Genomic DNA, 20,890 nt, shown 5'->3' on the forward strand with positions numbered 1-20,890 from the left:
AAACTGCTGCTTTACCGCTCTGCGCCACACGAGGCTCAATGCATATTGTACTTTAGAATGAAAGTCCATTTATTTCATATGATTAAACAGGATTTAGGGAAGACAAAAATGCAGATCTTCCCCATTCCTCCAAGTTCAAAACAAAATTATATACGAATATGCATTACTACAGGGTAATTACCCACCACTGTAGTTTCTGTCTTGATCACCACTAATACAAATTAGACCGTCTTTACTGAGAAAGATGCAAAACCACCTGTTTGGAGGTCAGAATGATTTAAGAATAGTAGAGAGGCAGTGTGGTGTAATGATTTGAAGACTTGGGTTCTAGTCCCCACTTGGCCATGAATCTCACTAGGGTGATTTTGAGCCAAGGAATGGTCCAGTAAATGAACTAAAATAGGCTTAAAGGTGTCAGTGACATTTGGAATTTTCACATTACAATACTTTGACTTCAAAACCAGTGTTCCACCTGGGTCTGATCGCAATGCTATTAATTCCAGCAACAAAAAAATTTGCAGGGAATGAAGAAAAAATAATGGCACTTCTTTGGAGGGGGGCATTTTAGTGTACAAAACCTTCTCAAGGTGCCTCACTGGATTGAGAGCCAGTGTGGCAGTGTGGTTAGAGTTCTGGACTGGGATCCAGAAGATCCAGGTTCTAGTCCCCACTCACCCATGAAGCTACTGGGTGTCTTTGGGCCATTTACTAACTCTCGACCTCAAAGAATTGAGAATGGAGAAGAGAATCATGTATGCTGTCTTGGGCTCCTTGGAGGAAAGGCGGATAGAAATGTAACAAATAAATAAAGTACAAGAGAGTGGATAAAAGTTATGGTAACTGTTTGTTTTTATGAATGGGCCCTAGTTCTTTTTTTTTAAAAAAAAATCAAAGCAAAGTCGGAAAGGATAGCAGTCTATTTACACTTACCTGAGTTTAAGCTCCACTGAATTCAATGGGACTTATGTCTGAGAAAACACACAAGCATGTGTTCTAAGGATCTTTTGTCATATTCAACATGGCAAACATAATTAATGAAGATGTTAAGCCAGACTTTGAAGGAAAATGTAATAAAGTCCTTCCAATTAGGCTAACCTGTCCTTCACTATAATTTCTACATGAGAATCCTCCTTTGTTATTAAGAGGTATATAAAATTAATATATGTACAAAAGTTTCCTGTGTCATATCTCTCTGAAAATCAGTTCTTTGGTTACTATTAAGGGCTACCTGGCTCACATCAGAGATACAATAGATAATACTACTTATAGAGCTTCCTTGCAACTCTCAGCACGTTTTTTTATTTATTGCATTTTTATACCTCCCAATAGCCAAAGCTATTGTAAAGCTGTACAACCATCTGCTATGGTTGCATATAGAGAGATTAGATCAAACACACTAAATGAAGGATCAATATAATTAACACATGGAGGGGGCAATCCTATGTCACTGCTAGAGGGACATATGATTGTTCAGTTTCTGAAAAATCAGTGGGCATTGTTTACTTGGACTTTGAAAAGGGTTTTGACAAAATCCCTCACCAAAGACTCCTAAGCAAACATAGCAGTCATGGAATAAGAGGACAGATCCCCTTAGCGATCAGTAACTGGTTAAAGAAAAAGGGATTGTGAGGAGCTCCAAAAGGATCTCTCCAAACTGGGAGAATGGCAAATGTGGTTCAATGTAAGCAAGTAGTGATGCACATTGGGACAAAAAAACCCAACTTCAAGTATAACCTGATGGGATCTGAGCTAGTGGTGACTGACCAAGAAAGAGATCATGGGGTTGTGGTGGACAGCTGAATGAAAATGTCAACCCAGTGTGTGGCTGCTGTAAAGAAGGCAACATCCATTGTGAGACATTATTAGAAAAGGAATTGATAATAAAACTGCCAGGATCATACATACTGTCGTTATACAAATCTATGGTGTGACCACACTTAGAATACTGTGTACAATTCTGGTCACCACACCTAAAAAAAAGATAGTGTAGAGCTGGAACAAGTGCAGAAAAGGGCAACTAAAACTCTGGGGTCATCCCATGAAGCTGATTGGTGGGAGATTCAGTAGAGATAAAAGGAAGCACTTCTTCACACAGCGCATCTTTAAACTTTGGAATTCATTACCAGAAGATGTGGTGATGGCCATCAATTTGGACGGCTATAAAGGGGGGTTAGATACATTCCTGGAGAAGACTATCAATGGCTATTAGTCGTGATGGCTTTCGGCTATCTCCAGTATCTGAGGCAGTAAGCCTGTGTGCACCAGTTGCTGGGGAACATGGGTGGTAGAGTGCTGTTGCACCTGTGTCCTGCTTGTGGTTCCTGGTCAACATCTGGTTGACCATTGTGTGAACAGAGTGCTGGACTAGATAGGCCCTTGGTCTGATCTAGCACAAGTCTTCTTATGTTCTTATGCCCTCTGTGCTTCAGCCACCCTGCATAGGATAGTCGGCAGCCTCCAATTGTCAGCTGGTGACAATCCGAATAGGATTGCACCCAAAATAAAAATTGTAATTCTAGAATTTAAATTACTTTTTATTTAATTATGCATCGACAGTGGTACTCAGTTCCATTAGGTAGAGGTTAGGGCAGTGCCTTGTTTCAGCCAATCCATTACTGTAAATTTACAAAACAATTATTTTTTCTCAGTAAAACGTATTTAAATATCCTGTTTGTTGAAGCAAACTGCAATACTGATAAAGTGTGTGTGATGAACAGTAGGACACTGCAAATTACTGGGGTGGGGAGGACAAGCAACAGGGAGAACATATAGAAAAGAAGTTCCCTGGACTAGGAAAAATGACAGTGGGCATTTGGAGACATTTGTTTAGATACAGTTTTCTAAGTAGGTTGCCCACGATTTTTCTTTTAAGCACAGCCCCTCTATGACAAACAGAAATTTAATGGTGAAACTTTTCCCAGTATATAAATATAGTAATAAAAAAGCCACAAATTCTAAATTTCTTCTTGGCACATAGCTGTCAAAGAAACAGGAACCCTGCCAGAAAAAGTTGGTAGCCATACTTATAATCCACAATGTTAACCATGAATGGAGGAAGTAGCGATTTTGATGCCGTGTATTCTCCAGTATTATTATTAAGCTAATCTTCCAAGTTCAAGTGCCTAACAACAACGCCCCTGAAGTGCAATAGTTAAAAATTCACCATGGTTGCCAATTCAAACAACTTATGAGAGCCTTCAGAAGGCCTGGCTTGAGCGTACATAACATTAAACTATAGTTTAGTACTATGCAAACATGCCTGTTCAAGCCTCAGTTTCAAGCACTCCCATCCCTCCTTTTCCTCTGGGTCATGACAGAGGAGGGAATATAAGCATCTGTTTCCAGCTTCATACTCACTGCAGTTTATTACTTTTGAACAGGGAACTTCAGTTAGTTTAAACTATAGTTTATTGGACCAAACTAGGATCAGAGACCATGGTTTGGTATTTGCTTGATTTAATAAACTATAGTTTAAACTAATGACAAATCATGATTGGTTTAAAGGTAGGACTGGCTGTTTCCAATGTCCTCCTCTAGACAACACCAGAGGAAGGGTACTCTTGACCCTGAGGCTCAAGCAGTTTGTTTACATAGCACTAAAGCATGGTTTAACATTGTGTCTGAATTAGGCCAAGTTTCTCCTCATATTGTTAAAGGAATTTGCCACTCTGGAAGAGCAAATGAAACAATGGAAGATCCAGCAGCTATCAGAGTGTATGAATGTGTAAAACATGCAGCTCTTGAAACTATGAATAATCCCCATTACCTTAAAACAATACAAGTTTTTGAAAATGTTTCCTAACCCTCAACTCAGGTTTCAGACATGAAAACTACATTTTATACTTCTAATCATCATACCAGCACATTTTTATTCTTTTAGTTTTTATTCAGATTTGGCCCGTATGGGTACAAAATAATCACAAGTCCACTTCATTACTCTTCAATTTAGGTGACCTTTAAAATGAGAACAAGGTGACATAACCTGAATAGCACACCTGGAGCTGTTCTCATGCCTATTTGTGGCTAATGCCAGCTTACTTTAAAGTACTGTTAGTCAGCAAGATCACAACTTTAACTGTGTCCCAAAATTTCAGCATCCTCGCTTCCAATTTAAGGTTTATAAATTTGACTCACCTTTCTAAACAAATACTCAAGGGGACATGTAGCAGCAGTTAAAAGCAAAAAAGATATAGACAAACTTATAAATTACAAAAGCTTAAAATGATAGAACAAGAATTAAAAAGAGCAACATAAAAAAGCAGGAAGTATAAAAACAGCTCTAGTCTAAAAAAAACCCAAAAACCTAGCCATCCTTCAAAGGTCAGTTGACCAGGAGGAACTTGTGCACCTGGAAAATCATGGAAAGAAAGACATTTTGACAACCTGGAAGCCAGAGCTGGTACAGAAATAATCCCTTTGAGGAGTATGTTGTACAGCTTGAGGAATACTTCCAAAAAAGTCCTGCTCTGCCCCATCATCTTGAGGAAGACCTTTTACATTTGCAGCTCAGGGAGACTTCCAACTGTGCCTGTGAGGCTCTCCACTCCCAGACCCTTCTGAAATTGATTTTTAGACTTAAAAAAAAAAAAAAAGCAGGCACCAGACTCTACTTCCTGTTTCTGACCGACATTGATCAGTTAGGACACAAGTGTAGGAAAGAGTTACTTCCTGGCCTCCCCCTATCTTCTTCCACTGACACAGCCCTTCCCTGTCCCTGTCCCTGTCCGTCTCTCTCTCTCTCTCTCTCTCTCTCTCTCTCTCACACACACACACACACACACAAAGATGCACAGAGTTCCTTCCCAAGCAGGGGCTCTGACAGCTCCAAACCCAGCACTGCTGGATAGGAACTGAGGGGAATGAACAGCCAATCCCAAGGAAGAGTTTGGGGAAGTGGTAGGGAGAATATTTTCTTTCCTTTGGAGGCAGAGTGAGTGTGTATGGATGGGCTAGGCAGAGAAATCCTATTTGGTTCTACTCAGAAGCAAGTTCCAATGAGTTCAAAGGAACGTGCTCCAATGTAAGTGAACACAGAATTGCAGACTTAGAAAGGAAGGATGAGGGTGGGATAGATGAGGGTAGGAACTAGGGATCTGCTCCACTTCTTCTCAAACTGGAGAATCAGGAGCGGGGGGCTTCGCCTACCCTTAAGGCGGAGGCAAAGAGGATTGGGGGACCCGCGGAGCATTGCAGATCGAGGTGAAGGCGGAACCTTCGCCTCGATCCGGAGCTCAGCCAAAAAGGTAAGTGGGGTTTACTTGGCTCTGCCGCGACGGCGGCAGGGCCAGGTAAACCCCCCCCTCCCTCCTCTCCCTTACCAGCGTCCGTCCGCGGTCCCGCGGCTGCTTCAACTGAGCCCGAGGACTCAAACAGGAAGACTAGGCCGCGGTCCCGCGGCTCAGTTGAAGCAGCCGCGGGACCGCGGACGGACGCGGGTAAGGGAGAGGAGGGAGGGGGTTTACCTGGCCCTGCTGCCGCCCGTGCAGCGACGGCAGCAGAGCCAGGTAAGGGACCAAGGGGGTGGGGGGGTCTTACCTGAGTCCGTCGCGGCCCATCCCAGCTTCACTAGAGCCCGCGGAGCGGAGTGGCCCCCAGGCGGATCGAGGCGGGGCGGAGCGGGCCTGATCCGCAATTTGCGGATCGGCCGCGAAGAGGATCAGGGGGTCCGTGCACACCCCTAGTAGGAACTGATATGGGGTGGGGAGAAAGAGAATGAAAGAGGGTCTGATAAATGGAAATTGTCTCTCAGTTTCTCTTCTGTAAAACGGGTGTTATTGTAATATGTGGCATCAAATATGTGGTTGGCAGAGATCGAGTCTCAGTGCCAACTTCAGCATTGTACTCAAGTTTCTTTGGCAAGTTACTTGTCCTTTGTGACAAATTGTGCTGGGATCTCACAGCAGCCATTTGTATTCACAAGTCTGGTAAGTATAAAGTTGAAGAAGGGGGAATGAATGCCTGAGAGCTGATTGGATGGTGGCGGAGGAGTGCCTGGATTGGCTGGCAGTGCGAGAATGGGAGGAGCTGGAGAAATGTGTCTTTATGTGTGTTAAGGATGATCAATAAAAAAAGCATTCCACCATGTTAAAAGGCGTTATTGGAGGGTGGGTCATTCTAGTATCCTAAAATGGAAAATATTTCACCAATCTTTCTGAAACGGAGTACTGCCAGAAAGAAATGCTGGTTTTACATGCCCTGCGCGTTTCAAGAAGATTGGTGAAATATTGAGGGCAGGATGTCACTTTAAATGACAAAAGGGGGGAAGCCTCTCTGTTTCAAAGCGACACAGAAGTGCTTCTGGGCTGGCGACCATTTTTTTTAGCACTAAAAGCTCCGAATTGGGAGCCTTACCATGCAATCCATTAGTAGGATTGTGTTGCCCTATCCTCCCCATTGATGGAATGGCCTTTCTTTTTTCAAAAGTCCATTCCATCAATTTTTAATTCCTTTTTTCAAAAATCTAATGCTTCCCTATGGGGAATCTGATAAGGCAGCACATGCGCCTCAGATTCCCTGGAGGGAGGGGGGGAGAAGCAGGGAGAGCGCGGCCTACGCTCAGCCGCGAGAGATCAAGTAAGTGGGGGGGGCTTGCCTGGAGCCACCGCTCCAGTTCCCCAACCTGGTGCCCTCCAAAGGTGTTGGACTGCGACGACGGAGCAGGTAAGAACCCCCCTCCCACCTGGACCATTACCTGGACCTGCCGCCAGGCAAGCCTCCCCCCCCACTTACGTGCTCCGTCGTCACTGGGCCTGGGCTTGAACTGAGCGCCCTGGTCCACCCGGAAGCTCGATTCAAGCCTGGAGCCGCCGTCCCACGTTCCCCATCCTGCTGTCCCAGCATTCCTGACCATGGGCATACTGACTTGCAATGATGGGAGTTGTAGTCCAACACCTTTGGAGGGCACCAGGTTGGGGAAGGGCTGCTCTAAACAAAAAAAGAAGTAGGTGGCTCTAAATTGTTCGTCATCAGTTTTCCACAACCCCACAGTCACCTCTGCATATCCTATTCTCCATCCTGTCCTCATGGTTTATCTGCTTTGGGAGAATGAGAATTTCACTGGTACTTTCTGCCTCCTTGGGGAGGATGTGGCATTAAGGCTTGTGAGCCTTAACTCCCAATTTCCCTGCTTTTTGGTGCTTGGTTGAAAACTACATCCTTAACGTTGTTTTGTAAACCGTAGGTTTTTTGTTTATTGAATATATAGTCTTGGCTGACAGGAGCAGGGAAGAGATAAGGGGTATATGAGAAGAGTGAAGGAATATAACAGAGTGTATGAGGAGAGAATGTTGGATTATAGAGTGTGTAGAGATTGAGTGGCAGATACTGGATAGGAAGGATCGGTGTGGGATATTGTGTTAGCAATATAAATATTAAGGACGAAGAACAGAATTCTACAGTGGAACCTTTTAAGAGAGATCTTACAGAAACCAATACGCATTGTAACCGTGTAACCATATGCGCTGCAACTGAGGAAACCATTAAGCTTGTTTACACGCAATTTGCTATGTTAATAAATACCAATTAATTTGAACAGCTAGTGTGGTCTGTGGAGGAGTGTCTAAGGATGGTACAGTGAATGGTGGCAGCAGAATGGGGAACTGAGGGTTGCTGGGGTGTGATGCCTAAAAGAGTAAACGCAAGACAGAAGCAGCAGCAAGCTTCATCAGCACAGGGGGGGATTGAATTAAGTCCCGAGTGCGAGTGGTGTGGATAGTCCTGTCAGGTAGCCTGCGGGTGGCACAGGTGAAGGCAGAACATCACACTACCAAAAATGGAGAGATTATGTCCATCTACTTAATTCCAAGAACCTCCTTCCCACTCACCATCCCAGACCACCCACTGTCTATTTTGGTGAAAATATTAAGCAAAACTTAGGTGAAATAAAAAATGAATACGTAATTACAATACGGCAATACTAAAAAATAGTCAAATCCCCGATGGGAATGGATTATTTCTAGGGGAAAGCATGGCACACACTTTCCCCATCCACAGGATCACTTCATTAAGTTACTATGTGAACAGGAAATACATGAGAACTTGCATAGATATAATGTTTGTGACCACTGGAACTTTGTATTGAAGATCACATCGTCAAAATCTCAAAAGATAAGCCTTGACCAGTTCACACTGCTGCCTCCTGTCTAGATGACTCATCTCCATGTTTGAAGGACATATGATGAGATATTCAGAGGCTGCACGAGGCTGTACAAAGGAGTTAAAATAAATGAAGACTCCCCTATACATGTTGGCAGACTTAAAACATGATGAATAAAACTTTAGAAAAGACAATGCTATAAAGCTAACTCTGGCCTTAGCTAGACCTATGGTTTATCCCGGGGTCGTCACGGGGTCGTCCCTGCCTGCTCCTGGGATATCCTGTGTGTCATTTACATGAACAGGGATGACCCCAGGATGATCCTGGGATAAACCTTAGGTCTAGCTAAGGCCTCTCTTTTATTCTGTTTCTTGGTCCTAGATGGGTTAAAAAAAAATCATTATCAGTTTAAAACTGCTCTTATCAAGTGGGCTTGTGAGGTCTTTCTTATTGCCCATCTAAAAGAACCCTTCTAAAACATCAGATTAGCATTGTAACCATCTATATTTGCCCTGGGCCACTATTTTGACCATGCTAAAGTGGAGCATTAGTTATGTTTAACTTCAGGGTTCTGACTACATTATATGCTTTACTCATGAATACTCATCTCCCCAATGAACTTGCAGCCAGCTCTGAAGCAGATTTACCAGAAAAGGCCTGGCTCACTTACCTACTGTTTTTAGAAGTAACATGACAGCAGGAGGTGGTGCTCAAAGCTCCCTATCCTTCCCCCCACAATTCAAGCACTGTTCTGAACACAAACTTAGAAAGGGCTTCAGTGCTTCTATGGGGTGTGTATTGTGCTTTAAATGCTTAGATAAGATAGAAACCATTCTCACCCCCACCCACTGCCCAGTGTTCCATGGGTCTTTAGCTTGCAGAATGGGACCCACAAATGGCTCTTATCTTAATGTGGAGGTGGATCATAAATAACATCATCACCAGGTTTTGCTTGCTGCTACTGCTGCGGTTTATGGGTTGTTTTTAAAAGTGAGTGAGAGAGAATGATCAGACAGAAAAGGAGGACAGACCTGATAAACCTTTAATGGCTATGTATTAAAAGGACAAGTTGTATCTATCAAAATTCCATCCTTTGTGCAATTCTGTTCTCTCTTGTACAAAGGTAGAAATGAACATGAATTGTTAACGAAGAAGAAATATGTAGTTAAGTGTAGATCCTATATCTGAAAGAATGCTAACTTTGTGGGCAGGTCAGAAAGGAGAGAGAGGAAAAATAAACCACTAGTCCTGACAATGGAAGAGTTGTGAGTTCCTTTCCTATTTCCTCTGACCAGGGAGAGCTTCCCTGTGTGAAGAATAGGACAAGGAAATGCAGGCAAGGTTATCAATGTTAGAGTATCATGCCATCCCTTCCAACAGCAGCCATTTTAAAAAACAAAAAACCCACAGCTTTTCAGCCTACCCTTTCTCCCTTCCTGTTCCATATTCTCCTAACAGAATTCCTGTCAATTACAAACAGGCAGAAATTCATGGATATGCAGCAATGGGAAAACTTCATTTATTGAATTTGTCTGCAGATGATAACGGCAAAGGCTAGAAGCCCCTTCCTGGCTCTCAAAATAAATAATGTGCTTATATCTGACATGTGAAAATATTGCTTCCATTTATTCTCTCCCCCCCTCCCTAAATATCTTCACTTTAGCTCAGTGAAACCTTCAATGGCATGGATCCAGGTCTTTTATAGAAGAGCAAAACCCCTGCGATAGGCTGGGTTAATAAGGGGCGTATGTGTGTGTTCTCAGTTTTACAGTTTTGGGAACAGCTCCATGTATGCTTCCTTGAAGTTGTATTAGCATTTTATTTTTTAAAAAGACTTTAGCAACTCCACAGACACAGTACCTGCCAGTGATGTCTGGGACACTGACAGCCAGAGTCTGGACTGAACTAACAGTAAACAGCTCCACCACATTTTATTGGCAATTACTGCTGAAGGTCACACATCAGCAGCAAGCCTAAATTCCAGGAAAAAAAAAAGCTGCCTCTTATGTAACTGCTGCTTGAATGTTGGCAGGTGCCCAACAGAGCAGTTCACTGCAATGTAGGAGGGAGTGGAGGGTGGGGGGAGGAAGTAAGTAGGACAGCTCTCAGTTCCATTTTGCATCACCAGGACGCCCCCTTCAGGCAAAGTTTAATGGTTTAAGAATTTTATCTTCTTTTAGTGCTCCCTATTCAGTGTTCCCGTTCACTCTCCTGTTTTATAACTTTTTTATCCAGGCCATTAAAATGTTCAATTACTCCTAAATTTTTTTTTAATTCATTCAAGACTATTTCTTCTCTAATTCCTACTGAAGGAATAACATGCCTCAGGGATCAATGTAAGAGGCAAGGAATAATTCTGTAGAACCATAAGAAATGGAAAATTAAAATCTACACTAGTCCTAAATATTTTCTGACAGCTCAGAAGGCCAGATATCATCCACTTACAGCACAATCCTATGAGGATTGTTGTAACCCTCTGAACTTGGAGGTATACAGGCATCCAATGCAGATTTGGAGGAGCGACGGAGGCAATCTTTGCCCCATGTTCCTCCCATTCTACCTTTCAGCAAAACAGACTTTTCGCCCATCTAGCTGAGCAATCGGGGAGAGGGATAGAAGGAAACTGGGGAGGCCAGAGGATTCCTCATAAGCTGGCCCCCCTAGTTCCGTCCCCGCTTCCATGGGAATGCCTCATTTACCTTCCCTCCAAGGTCATTTTTAAACTGGTTGTGAGGGGGAGAGGGAAAGGAGCTTGGACTCCAGAGTCCAAGGTCTGAGTACTGACTCCAACCTCAGATCCTGGGATTTGAACTATCCAGTGCCCCCGTCCCCAAGTCGCTGTCTTGGGCCCATAGGATTGCTCTCCCCCTCTATCCTTATACAAATTCAAGGGTTACATATAGAACCCATATAGACTAAGGGCTCGTCTACACCAAGCAAGATATTCCACGATGAAATCAGTATGAAAGCAGTATATAAAAGGCAGGAGCCACACTACTGCTTTATAGCGGCATTGAAGTGCACTCATAACTGTTGGGGCCCGTGACACATATCATATACCACTTTCATACCACTTTCAGAGTGTTATATCCTGCTTGGTGTAGATGTGTCACAGGCTGCAACAGCTATCAGTGCACTTCAATGCCACTATAAAGCAGTAGTGTGGCTCCTGCCTTTTATATACCACTTTCATACCACTTTCATAGTGGAATATCCTGCTTGGTGTAGATGAACCCTAAGAGTGTCATCAGACAGAGGAAATCATGTTTCTTTCAGTTGCTTTCCTCCCTGCTTCTGTCCCACAATACTTCCTATTTCTTCATACAGGGGAAGAAAGAGGAATTAAACAATGATCACATGGCCCATTCAGTGGGTGTTTTTATCACATGGCTTTTCTTGCATACAGCAGGAAATGGCAGAGCATTTAGTTTTTTTAAAAAATCGGATTTACCAGGGTCTATCTTGTGATGGAACAGAGCCCTAAGGAGCGGCAGATGCACAGGAGGTGGACATCATCGTCTAAAGGACGCACAAAAAACTGTGAGTGGGCAGTAACGAGCGTGCAATAAAACGCTCGTCCGGTGAAGCTCCAACTGTTTTGGTTGTTCAGATGTTTTCATGAATTTGCATGAGCTTTCAGGATTACAACTGACTTCATCGGATGCTATAAGTGAAACTGGAGATTTTGAGTCTGAAAAGATAGCTAAATAGGTAGCCAGGCAGCAAGCAAATTGTATTCTCTTAAAGTGACAGTTGCAAAGACTGAATGATCCTATCCCTATGGTTAAAGATTCACTTAAGGTGGCACACACTTGTCTCCATTTCCACAATCTCCTAGGCCAACTCTCTTCCTCCGACAATTTTTAGCCAAGTTTTTCTAATTTTTCTCAGCAGAACTGTGTAATGAGTTGTGTCCACACAGATCTTTGCCCTTTGATCTCTCTCTCTCTCTCTCTCTCCACTGCCAACCTCTAGCCTATTACTCTCCCCCATCCCCTTTTGTTGCTATTTCTCTCCCTTCCTCATCCCTAGCCTTCTTCTTTCTCTCCCTTTCTAGCCTTGCTCTTTCTCGCCACTCTACCTCTTTGCCTTACTATTTCCTCCTGCATCTTAGCCTCATTGTTTCTCCCCCTTCTACCCTCTAGGCTTGCTCTTTTTCTACCAGTTTGCCTGGCTATTTTACCCTCGCTCCCTGCCTCTTGCCTCACTATTTCTCTCTCCCGCCCCCTGCCCCCTACCTTTAGATCATGTCTGTTTAGCCAGGCTCTCGCGGCAGCCACTATGAGATTACCCACATCATCCATTGGAGTCATTTTGTGGTGATGTTTCTCAAATTCCCAAATGATTCGAAAAACGTTGGGGACCTCTGGCCTAGTGCGTCAGGCTATTAACCTTCCAGTCAGCCCTCGGATCTTGACATAAGGTGCCTCTGGACACTGTGTTTGGTCAGTGATCAGTGCTTTCGTTCAAAGTACTGCTTACATGTAATCCACATATTCAGCTGCCACTCTTTGTGGCCTTCACTGACAGGATAAGCATGGGCAACATAGCTAATGAGATGGCAATTTATACACCATTACCTGGGAGGTAACTAGACCACAATGGGATTTACTTCTAAGTAAAAGTGGAAAGGATCAGGATGTAAATGTATTAGCCTATTTGCTGCCTCAGACCTGTTTTACGACATCAGGCTAACAGATCTGCCCCTCTAGAATACATATATGAGGTTCTTCCTACTCTGTGCCACCACTGTTACTCAAAGTGGCATCTGGAAGCTAGTAGAATGACTACATTAATGTCTACGGTTCACCTCTTCATGTATTATTTTGGTTTAGTTTGCAAATGAACGTTAAACAAGAAGATTTGTTACTTTTATTCAATGTATTGCATTTGCTGGTGGAAATCTTGCAAAGGACCGTGGCTTCCTTAGAAAAGTTTCAGAGAATCCAAACCACAGCCAGAACACATTCTAACAAACAGACAGTGCTCATTTCCTATATTTATAAACACACCTGCCCCAAACATGGAATCCATCCACACAAGGCAGCCAACTAAGTTCTTACTTGTAATCAAGTACATAAGTTCTAAATTGAGCCTGATCACTCTGCTTGATTTACTGCAAAACACTGCAGGCTTCAACAGTCAGAGAGTTGGAGGGGAGAAAAGGAAGAGTTTTGTTTAATTGAAAACGACAGTAAAAATAAATAGCCCAAATTCCAGCTGAATTTCTCATAAGAGACTTTCTACACAATGAAGCCAAGGGGGTCAAGGATAAAGCTGCAGCATGTAGGAGACAGCAAACTGAAGCACATTTCCAGTGAGGCATTGTAGGCAAACATTCACCTTAATACATTTGTTTTTTAATCCACATGCATCAATACAAATACTTATATATGTTTATATAAGAATGAATGTGCCACTTAATTCATGCACCCTCCAGAATCTTGGAAGCATCTAGGTCCTAGATTCCCAAATAGTAATTGGCAATAGACCAGTAGTTGATGACATTTAAGTGGTGGTTATGAACTTACGACAGAAGAGCAGTGTTCCCACTATAGCAAGGGCAAGACCAGCCAACCCCGTCCATTGGCTGGAGAAAGAGCAGCTGCAAGGAGTTAACTCCACCCCCCAGGGGTCTGGATTGTATGAAGGGTGTGTGTACACTGCAAACTATTGTAAGTTGTTTTGAGTATCATTCATCTAAATTTAGATATAAATAAATTTATATCTTCTAAGCTTATTTAGAAGATATAACTCTTCTAAATAAATAAATAGTCATTATTTTCTCAGAACTACTAAATGGGTAATGCTACTTTGTACACTGTGAGCTGCCAGCCATTCTTAGGAATAAGACAACCTGTTTCCCTCAAAAGAGAGGTTTCAGCAGCTATTCATGGACAGCTTTATGCATTCAGACTTTACATTTCTTGGTTTCTTATGTGCAGCCCATTTTTACCCATGCCTTCTCAGATTAAGACCCAGAAGTCTACAGAAAAACTCACAAGTAAATGTGCAAAGGATTGCTACTTTAATTTTCTAGGTGGCATCTTCAAAACTGCATTCTTATTTGAGATTAATTAATCCACAATAGAAAATCACTACTGAATTTTGTTCTCTCATTCTGTTACCTAGATTTAACTGCCCATCCCAAATTTTGAATGCACTCCACCTTTCATTTTAGAAGAAATCTCTCTATGATTCCAAGGTCATCTGTTATAACCATTTGCAAAATTAGGAGATTCTTAGTCTTCTATTAGATTCTAAATATTATTATTATTATTATTATTATTATTATTATTATTTATATTTATTTATATTTATTATTATTTATATTTATATCCCGCCTTTCTTTCTCCAAGGAACCCAAGGCGGCATACATAATCCTCTTCCTCCTCTCCATTTTATCCTCACAACAACAACCCTGTGAGGTAGGTTGGGCTGAGAGTCTGTGGCTGGCCCAAAGTCACCCAGTGGGTTTCCATGGCTGAGAGGGTACTAGAACCCGGATCTCCTGACTCCCAGTCCAACACTTTACCTACTACACCACACTGGCTCTCCTTCTAATTAGAAGAATTAGAAAGAAGGGTTGGTCAGCTGAGTATTTACCCAGTGACTCATTGAAAGCCTCATGCTGTTTAGAAACCAATTTAGGAGTCTCATCCCTGGTAGTGCCAGGATCCAAGGAAGTGCACTAACAGCAACAGCAAGCACAGATGGATGCCAGCTCTAGTCAAGCACACAACTACTTCCAAAGATCTAAGTACGATTTGTGCTGGTGTTTCTCAGCCTCCCATATCACATTGAAAATTGCTTCTGAAAGGACTTTAAAAGGTTTGAGATATTACACTGAGTTAAAAATCCCACTAGGTATGCTCAAGTCTTTGGGCAAGTCTAATGCAGCTCTCTGGATTCAGGATTTAGCTGTCATTTCTGCTTATAGTATATAAAGTGGCAAATGTGGAATGAAAGGGTTGATTGCCCCTAACCTTGCACTTCCTTTAAATCTTTCTAAATACATATACACAACTCTCTAAAATAATCTATGGGTTTAAGTTTCGTGAAAGCCTCGTCTTCATCCATGAAGCAGAGGAGAGCTATCCTTTCAACATTCTACCCTTCAAAAGAATACAAAACAATTGCATCTAAAGAGGGCATTTAAACATTGGGAGTAATTAAATTTAAACTTTTCAATGAAGACACGTGGTAAGTTACACTCTACTACTTCACTATCACAACTACACAAATCACAATGCTCACACATTGGCAAGACAACACAACAGACTACGAGGCTACAATCACCACAAAGAGTACCACCATGGAAGACTTTTTTAAATAAAAAAAAGAAAAGAAATGCAAGACCTCAGCATTATCCAATTCACCAAGTGCAAACATCTAGAAAGAAAAAAAGGGGAGAAAAGATAAGTTGGAAAAAGTATTAATACAAGAGAAATTGCAAGTCACCAAGTGATTCTGTTATTGAAATTAACAATCCCCATTCAGTCCCTCAACCCAGCTCTAATCTTGTATTTGTAGGATATTTGATGATACAAAATCTCCCCATACCTTCTCTGCCTAAATGTAAAGCTGAATTAAAGTTTCCCACTATGCTAACACACAAACAGCCCAATCTAGCAAGAGTGTGCACATACTCCTGTGGCAGATGGAGGGACAGATATCCCTATGCGATTAATGATGCATTATTCTACTGCGATATATGCATTGTACCACTGAGCCATGCTCCCTTTTATTGATGGGTGCAGCATTGCTGTTCATTGTCTTTCCATGTGCACCTTGTACAGCAGGCACAAAGGAAAATCCTAGTTTCTGTGTGAGGATTAAATTCACTTGATTGATTGTCTTTAAAAACTACCACATTATATACTGGGACAAGGCAGCACATATAGGCTGCATGCAAAAGATCCAAGATTCAATCCCAGGCATCTCCAGTATTGCAACGTCTGGCAGCAGGGCTTTTAAAGAAATCTTCACAAGACTTTAGACTGCCAATTCCACTTGGTATAGACATTATTTTTAAAAGTCTTACAATTATACCAAAGGATATCAAGGCATAGAACTATCATTGGCTTAATTCAGCACAATGAAGTTCCTGATATTCTTATGTAAATGTGCATAAGCCACCATTGTACTTCATCTGAATACACACTGTGAAACTACAATTGGGTTTTCCAGGACCCCTACAGAATTTTAGTACACTGCATTTTCTTTCATGAAAGCATCAACGACATTAAAATAATAACAGATTCAGTAAAGTTGTAAAATGCACAAATATCAATTTACATGAAGGGTTTTTAAAAAATATTTTTTGAGGGGAAGAAATCAGGAGTTTTCTCTAATGAGACATTTCTGCTGCACACCTGGATATGGACTGCATACAGCTGCTACTAGAAATAATCTTACAAGGAAAAATGGAAGTAGTGTTTCTGGGATGAAAGAGCTTCGGCTATTGGGCGGTATAAAAATTTAATTAATAAATAAATAAAAATAAATTAATGATTCTGCACTATTATTCACCCATAGTGGAGCACCACTGTAAAGCCATACATATATTGTTCATATATATATTGTTCAAAGAACTTCACAATCCTTATCCTCACAACAATCTTCTGAGTTGGTTTAAAATTAATATCCCCATGCTATGGACATGGATGGAGAATTAAAGAGGATGAACCATGCTGGACATGATCTGGACATTTTCCTAAGGTCTAGATTCCGGCTGGACATCAGGAAAAACTTCCTGACTGTTAGAGCAGTACGACAATGGAACCAGTTACCTAGGGAGGTTGTGGGCTCTCCCACTCTAGCAGCATTCAAGAGGCAGCTGGACAGCCATCTGTCAGGTATGCTTTAGGGTGGATTCCTGCATCAAGTGGGGGGTTGGACTCGATGGCCTTATAGGCCCCTTCCAACTCTACTATTCTATGATTCTAATAAGAGTTAGGGTAACTTTGCATTTCAATCTGCAAGTTAGTTCCCACCCTGCCACCCTAATTTACAAGATCATTCTTTACTCATTTGTTATGGTATGATAGAAACAGATGCTTCTTTTCACTTTACTTGGTCATATTCACAATTCTATAGGTTTTTTTGGTCAGACTATTCCTAGTTCAAGAAACATGTGAAATGTGTATGTGTTATAGTGTGTAGAGATAATTAATAACTTTATTAAATGCTTCAGAAATAATTAAAATAAAGTTTGTTTAAAAAGATTGTCACTCGCTCCATGACTACAATCTTATTACACTTGGATGCCTAAATATGACACAGATACTTCCACACCACACTTCCTATACTAGACATTGCAGAAGTATCAGGAACATGGAGAACAAAAGAATCTTAGCAACCACATGCAACACCCTTTCAGGCATTGTTTATGCTGAATGTATAATACTCATTTTTGTTTCACCAAAGAACTATTAGGACCATTAAGCTATATTATACCTATCAGATGTTTTATTCCAACTTCCTCCTTCACACTGATCCATTATTGAAAATAATTTGGATAATCTTGGACAACTAGAGGAAATTCTAAAGCAGTGAGATATTTTTACCCAGTTTTTACTGCCCCGAAAATAATGCCTAGAAATTATGTAATAAGAATACTTCTATAAAAAGACTACAGATGTAAAATGTCTGGAAATAATGAAGGCATGGGGGAAATATGGTTTTTTTATATCCTCTCTGTAAGATTCCCAGCATAGATAGTTCTTTCATTCAAGGCTGCCAACAAAATGCCCAGCTACCTGCACAAGGCTGCCATTCATGTGAGACTACTTGGGAGTAACTCGCCAGGTGCCACCTCAGTCAGGGCCTGGCCGAGAGCCAGGAAGGGATGAGGCCTCCAGCAGCTAAATAAGTTCTCAGTCTGAGCCAGACCACTGCTGAAGCAACAGCTCCCTTTGTGCTCCAAGCTTCTATGCATAGCCAGCCAATTCTCAGATGGGTACCTGCAAGCCTTTTGAGAACTCAGGGTATGGACCAAAAAGAAAAAGGAAAGAGGGGTATCCTCCTCCCTAGTTGATTTTGTGGTTCTTCCACTGCTCAAAAGGTTTGTTTGTTTGTTTGTTTTTTAAAGTACAGAAAAAATCATTGTAAATATATGGTATTTGGCTCTAGGTTAGTGGATTAAGCTAGATGTGCTCCCGAAGACTATTTGTCAAGCATGCAAAGTTTGTGAATCCACTTCTGTGAACAAACAAAACTGGCCCAACTTAGCCTCTTAACATACCCCCACACAAAGAGAGCTGCTCTGGATTCTTTTTGTGGTGCTTAAATGCACTTAATCAGCAGTTTGACCTGTTGACTCATCTACTGTGCCCAATTGCCTAAGGGCCATGAAATACATGCTCAGGACCTTTACACAACCTTGTATGAAAATGTCAAAATGATCTGGATAACAGCAGCCATGGGCTACCCAGAAAGACAGCACTGCAGACCCAGACATTACACGAGTTCCTTTTTTGTTATATTCCATAGGTATTGTCATCTCAATACGTTCTGGCCTTAACTGTAAATCAGTGACAGATCAAGGATAAAAACTTCTCAGTGCAATGAACATTTCTCTCTTTGTATGTTTTTTACTCTTTTGCTATCCTTCTTTTCTTATAGATGTCGATTTCAACTCCATGTATGGAAGACATAACTTCACCATCCTTTGTAGTATGCTATACCTCTGAAACACTATATTCTGTTCCTCCTTCACAATGAATGTAAAGGAGATACTCCAATCCATCAATGGGGAATGTGTGACCCTCCAGATGTTGGATTGCAACTCCCATTACCATTGGCTAGGGCAGATAGTTAACAACATCTGGTTGTCTGCATGTTCCCCACCCCTGCTCGAAACTTTCCATGGAATGCTAGTCTAGGTTCTTCTGGAAAAAATTGGAAGAACTTAGATAATTTTACCAAACCAATCCAAAGGCTTTGAGAAATGCTCCCACTTGTCCCCACCAGCCATCAATGTTCTACAAAGTCCTCTCAGCCATTTCTCCTTCCTGTCTAGCCGCAGGAGGACAGCAGCGGCAGGAGACAAGGAGAGCACAAGAGTAAGATTTTTATCTTCCCTCTTTCTTCATTACCCTAGGACAGGGGTGAGCAACCTTTATTCTATTGAGGGCTGCATTCTCTCATGGGTAATCTGTTGGGGCCCCATGCCGATGGTGGACAGGGCTGAAGCTAGTGGTGGGCAAGGGCAAAGCTAAAAATATGTGGATCACCCCTTTTCTCTTTCTGCCAGCTCCTTTTCGCTCTCTCTTCGCCTTTCTTCCTGCCCAGTAGGTTGCCATGGAGGGGACAGATTGCTTTTGCCAGAGGTCTGAACTGATCACATGCAGAGGGCTGCGTGATATTAGGATGAGGACCACAGGTTGCCTTAGAGTTGCACGTTGCGCACCTGCTCTAGGAAGTAGCATGATGATGTGTAAAGACCAGAGAACCATGAGAGATGCAGTTCTTCAAAGACTGTTGCAATTACATAAGCCTATGGAAAATTACCTTTCCCATCACCACCTGGGACTTGTACCCCAGTGCATTGGGAAACAAAGGAGGAGGAAGAAAGGAAAAAACTTCCTCCTGTCCTCTACCTTTCATTCCTCTATTGCTAGGTAAAGGGAAGGAAGGAGTATGTTTGGCAGGGAGGGCTTTGAGGACTGTTGAGGGCGGGCAGGAGAAAGCTGGGAATTCTGAAATTTTGATCTGAGTTGGAGATGAATTTGGGTGCTTTAACGGCTTGTCCCTCATTTATGCTGGACTTTTCTGAGCTTCTGAATTTCTTATCCAAACCTGGATTGAAAAAACTTTGCAGACACCTCTAGGAGTACAGTATCCTTAGGCTTCAGATATAAATATATTTTGTTTTCATATAAGGGGAATGTATGTTCATAAGCAAATGTAATTAAATTGTGCACTAGTCAGATCCCCAAGAGACAAGCAGGAAGTTGGATAGACTTTCTACTATCAGTTATCCTATTGCAACAGCCCCACAAATCTCTTCAAGATGTATTTATACAATGAGGAGTAAACTGAATTGTAACAACAATAAAATGCTTGGAAGAGAACCCCTTGGGAATTGCTGTCTCTTTCCCTCGGCTTTGTGATAAAGGGTCAAGTAATCTGTGAACCGCCAAGAGAGCTTTGGCTACTGGGCGGTATAGAAATAAAATAAATAAACAAACACTATGGTCAATAGTTGTCAATGGTGAAGAAAAGAGGGTGGCTAAAGTACCTTGTAACTTCCCCAGCCTGCTTAAATAAACTGGGATAATAACAGTAACTCAACTGCATATGCCAATGTTTAGAATTTTTAAAAATGCAGGAAGGACAGCAAATATAAGGAGTCAGTTCTGCTGTTTCTTTTACTAATCTGAAAAAAGAAAGACAGAATAAAAGACAAAACAATAGACTGTAAATTAAAGTACCTTCTCTCCATAGCCTCTATCTTTGGTCATCATTTCCCTGAGTGTCTGTAATACTTTAATACAAAGTTTCTCCTCATTCTCTTCCAGCAGCTGTTTAGTATGTTTTATTAACCTGAAAACAACCAATTGATCACAGTTTGTTTCAATACTAGAATTTCTAATCAATTAGGAAGGCATTTGTGGAGATTCATGTCAAGAGTCAGAAAGATAAAGTTGTTCAGTAGTCTAGCACATTTCATATTCTTCTATTGCTGATATTTATAATTTTACTATCGATAGATGTGGAGCAATGAGGATCTCGCTCCACAACTCTCCTATATGGACAGCTTTCAAGTGCATTGGGATCTGCGCTGAGAAA

The 20,890-nt window shown here is 41.7% G+C and overlaps 1 protein-coding gene across 4 annotated transcripts in view; it reads right to left on the reverse strand.

Annotated features, from left to right (window-relative positions):
• Positions 1 to 20,890, reverse strand: part of ITPR1 (inositol 1,4,5-trisphosphate receptor type 1) — a 291,524-nt gene that overhangs the window by 98,322 nt on the left and 172,312 nt on the right. For 2 of the 4 annotated variants that reach the window (XM_063121590.1, XM_063121588.1), the window contains exons 37-38: positions 20,533 to 20,644; positions 15,455 to 15,487 (exon numbers count right to left, since the gene is read on the reverse strand). In XM_063121590.1, the coding sequence (XP_062977660.1) occupies positions 15,455 to 15,487; positions 20,533 to 20,644 (145 nt within the window). The remainder of the gene's footprint in view (positions 1 to 15,454; positions 15,488 to 20,532; positions 20,645 to 20,890) is intronic. The other 2 variants (XM_063121591.1, XM_063121589.1) reach the window with 1 other exon arrangement.

Source organism: Elgaria multicarinata, chromosome 3 (genome assembly GCF_023053635.1).
Source record: "Elgaria multicarinata webbii isolate HBS135686 ecotype San Diego chromosome 3, rElgMul1.1.pri, whole genome shotgun sequence".
In the NCBI taxonomy this organism is placed as follows: domain Eukaryota; kingdom Metazoa; phylum Chordata; class Lepidosauria; order Squamata; family Anguidae; genus Elgaria; species Elgaria multicarinata.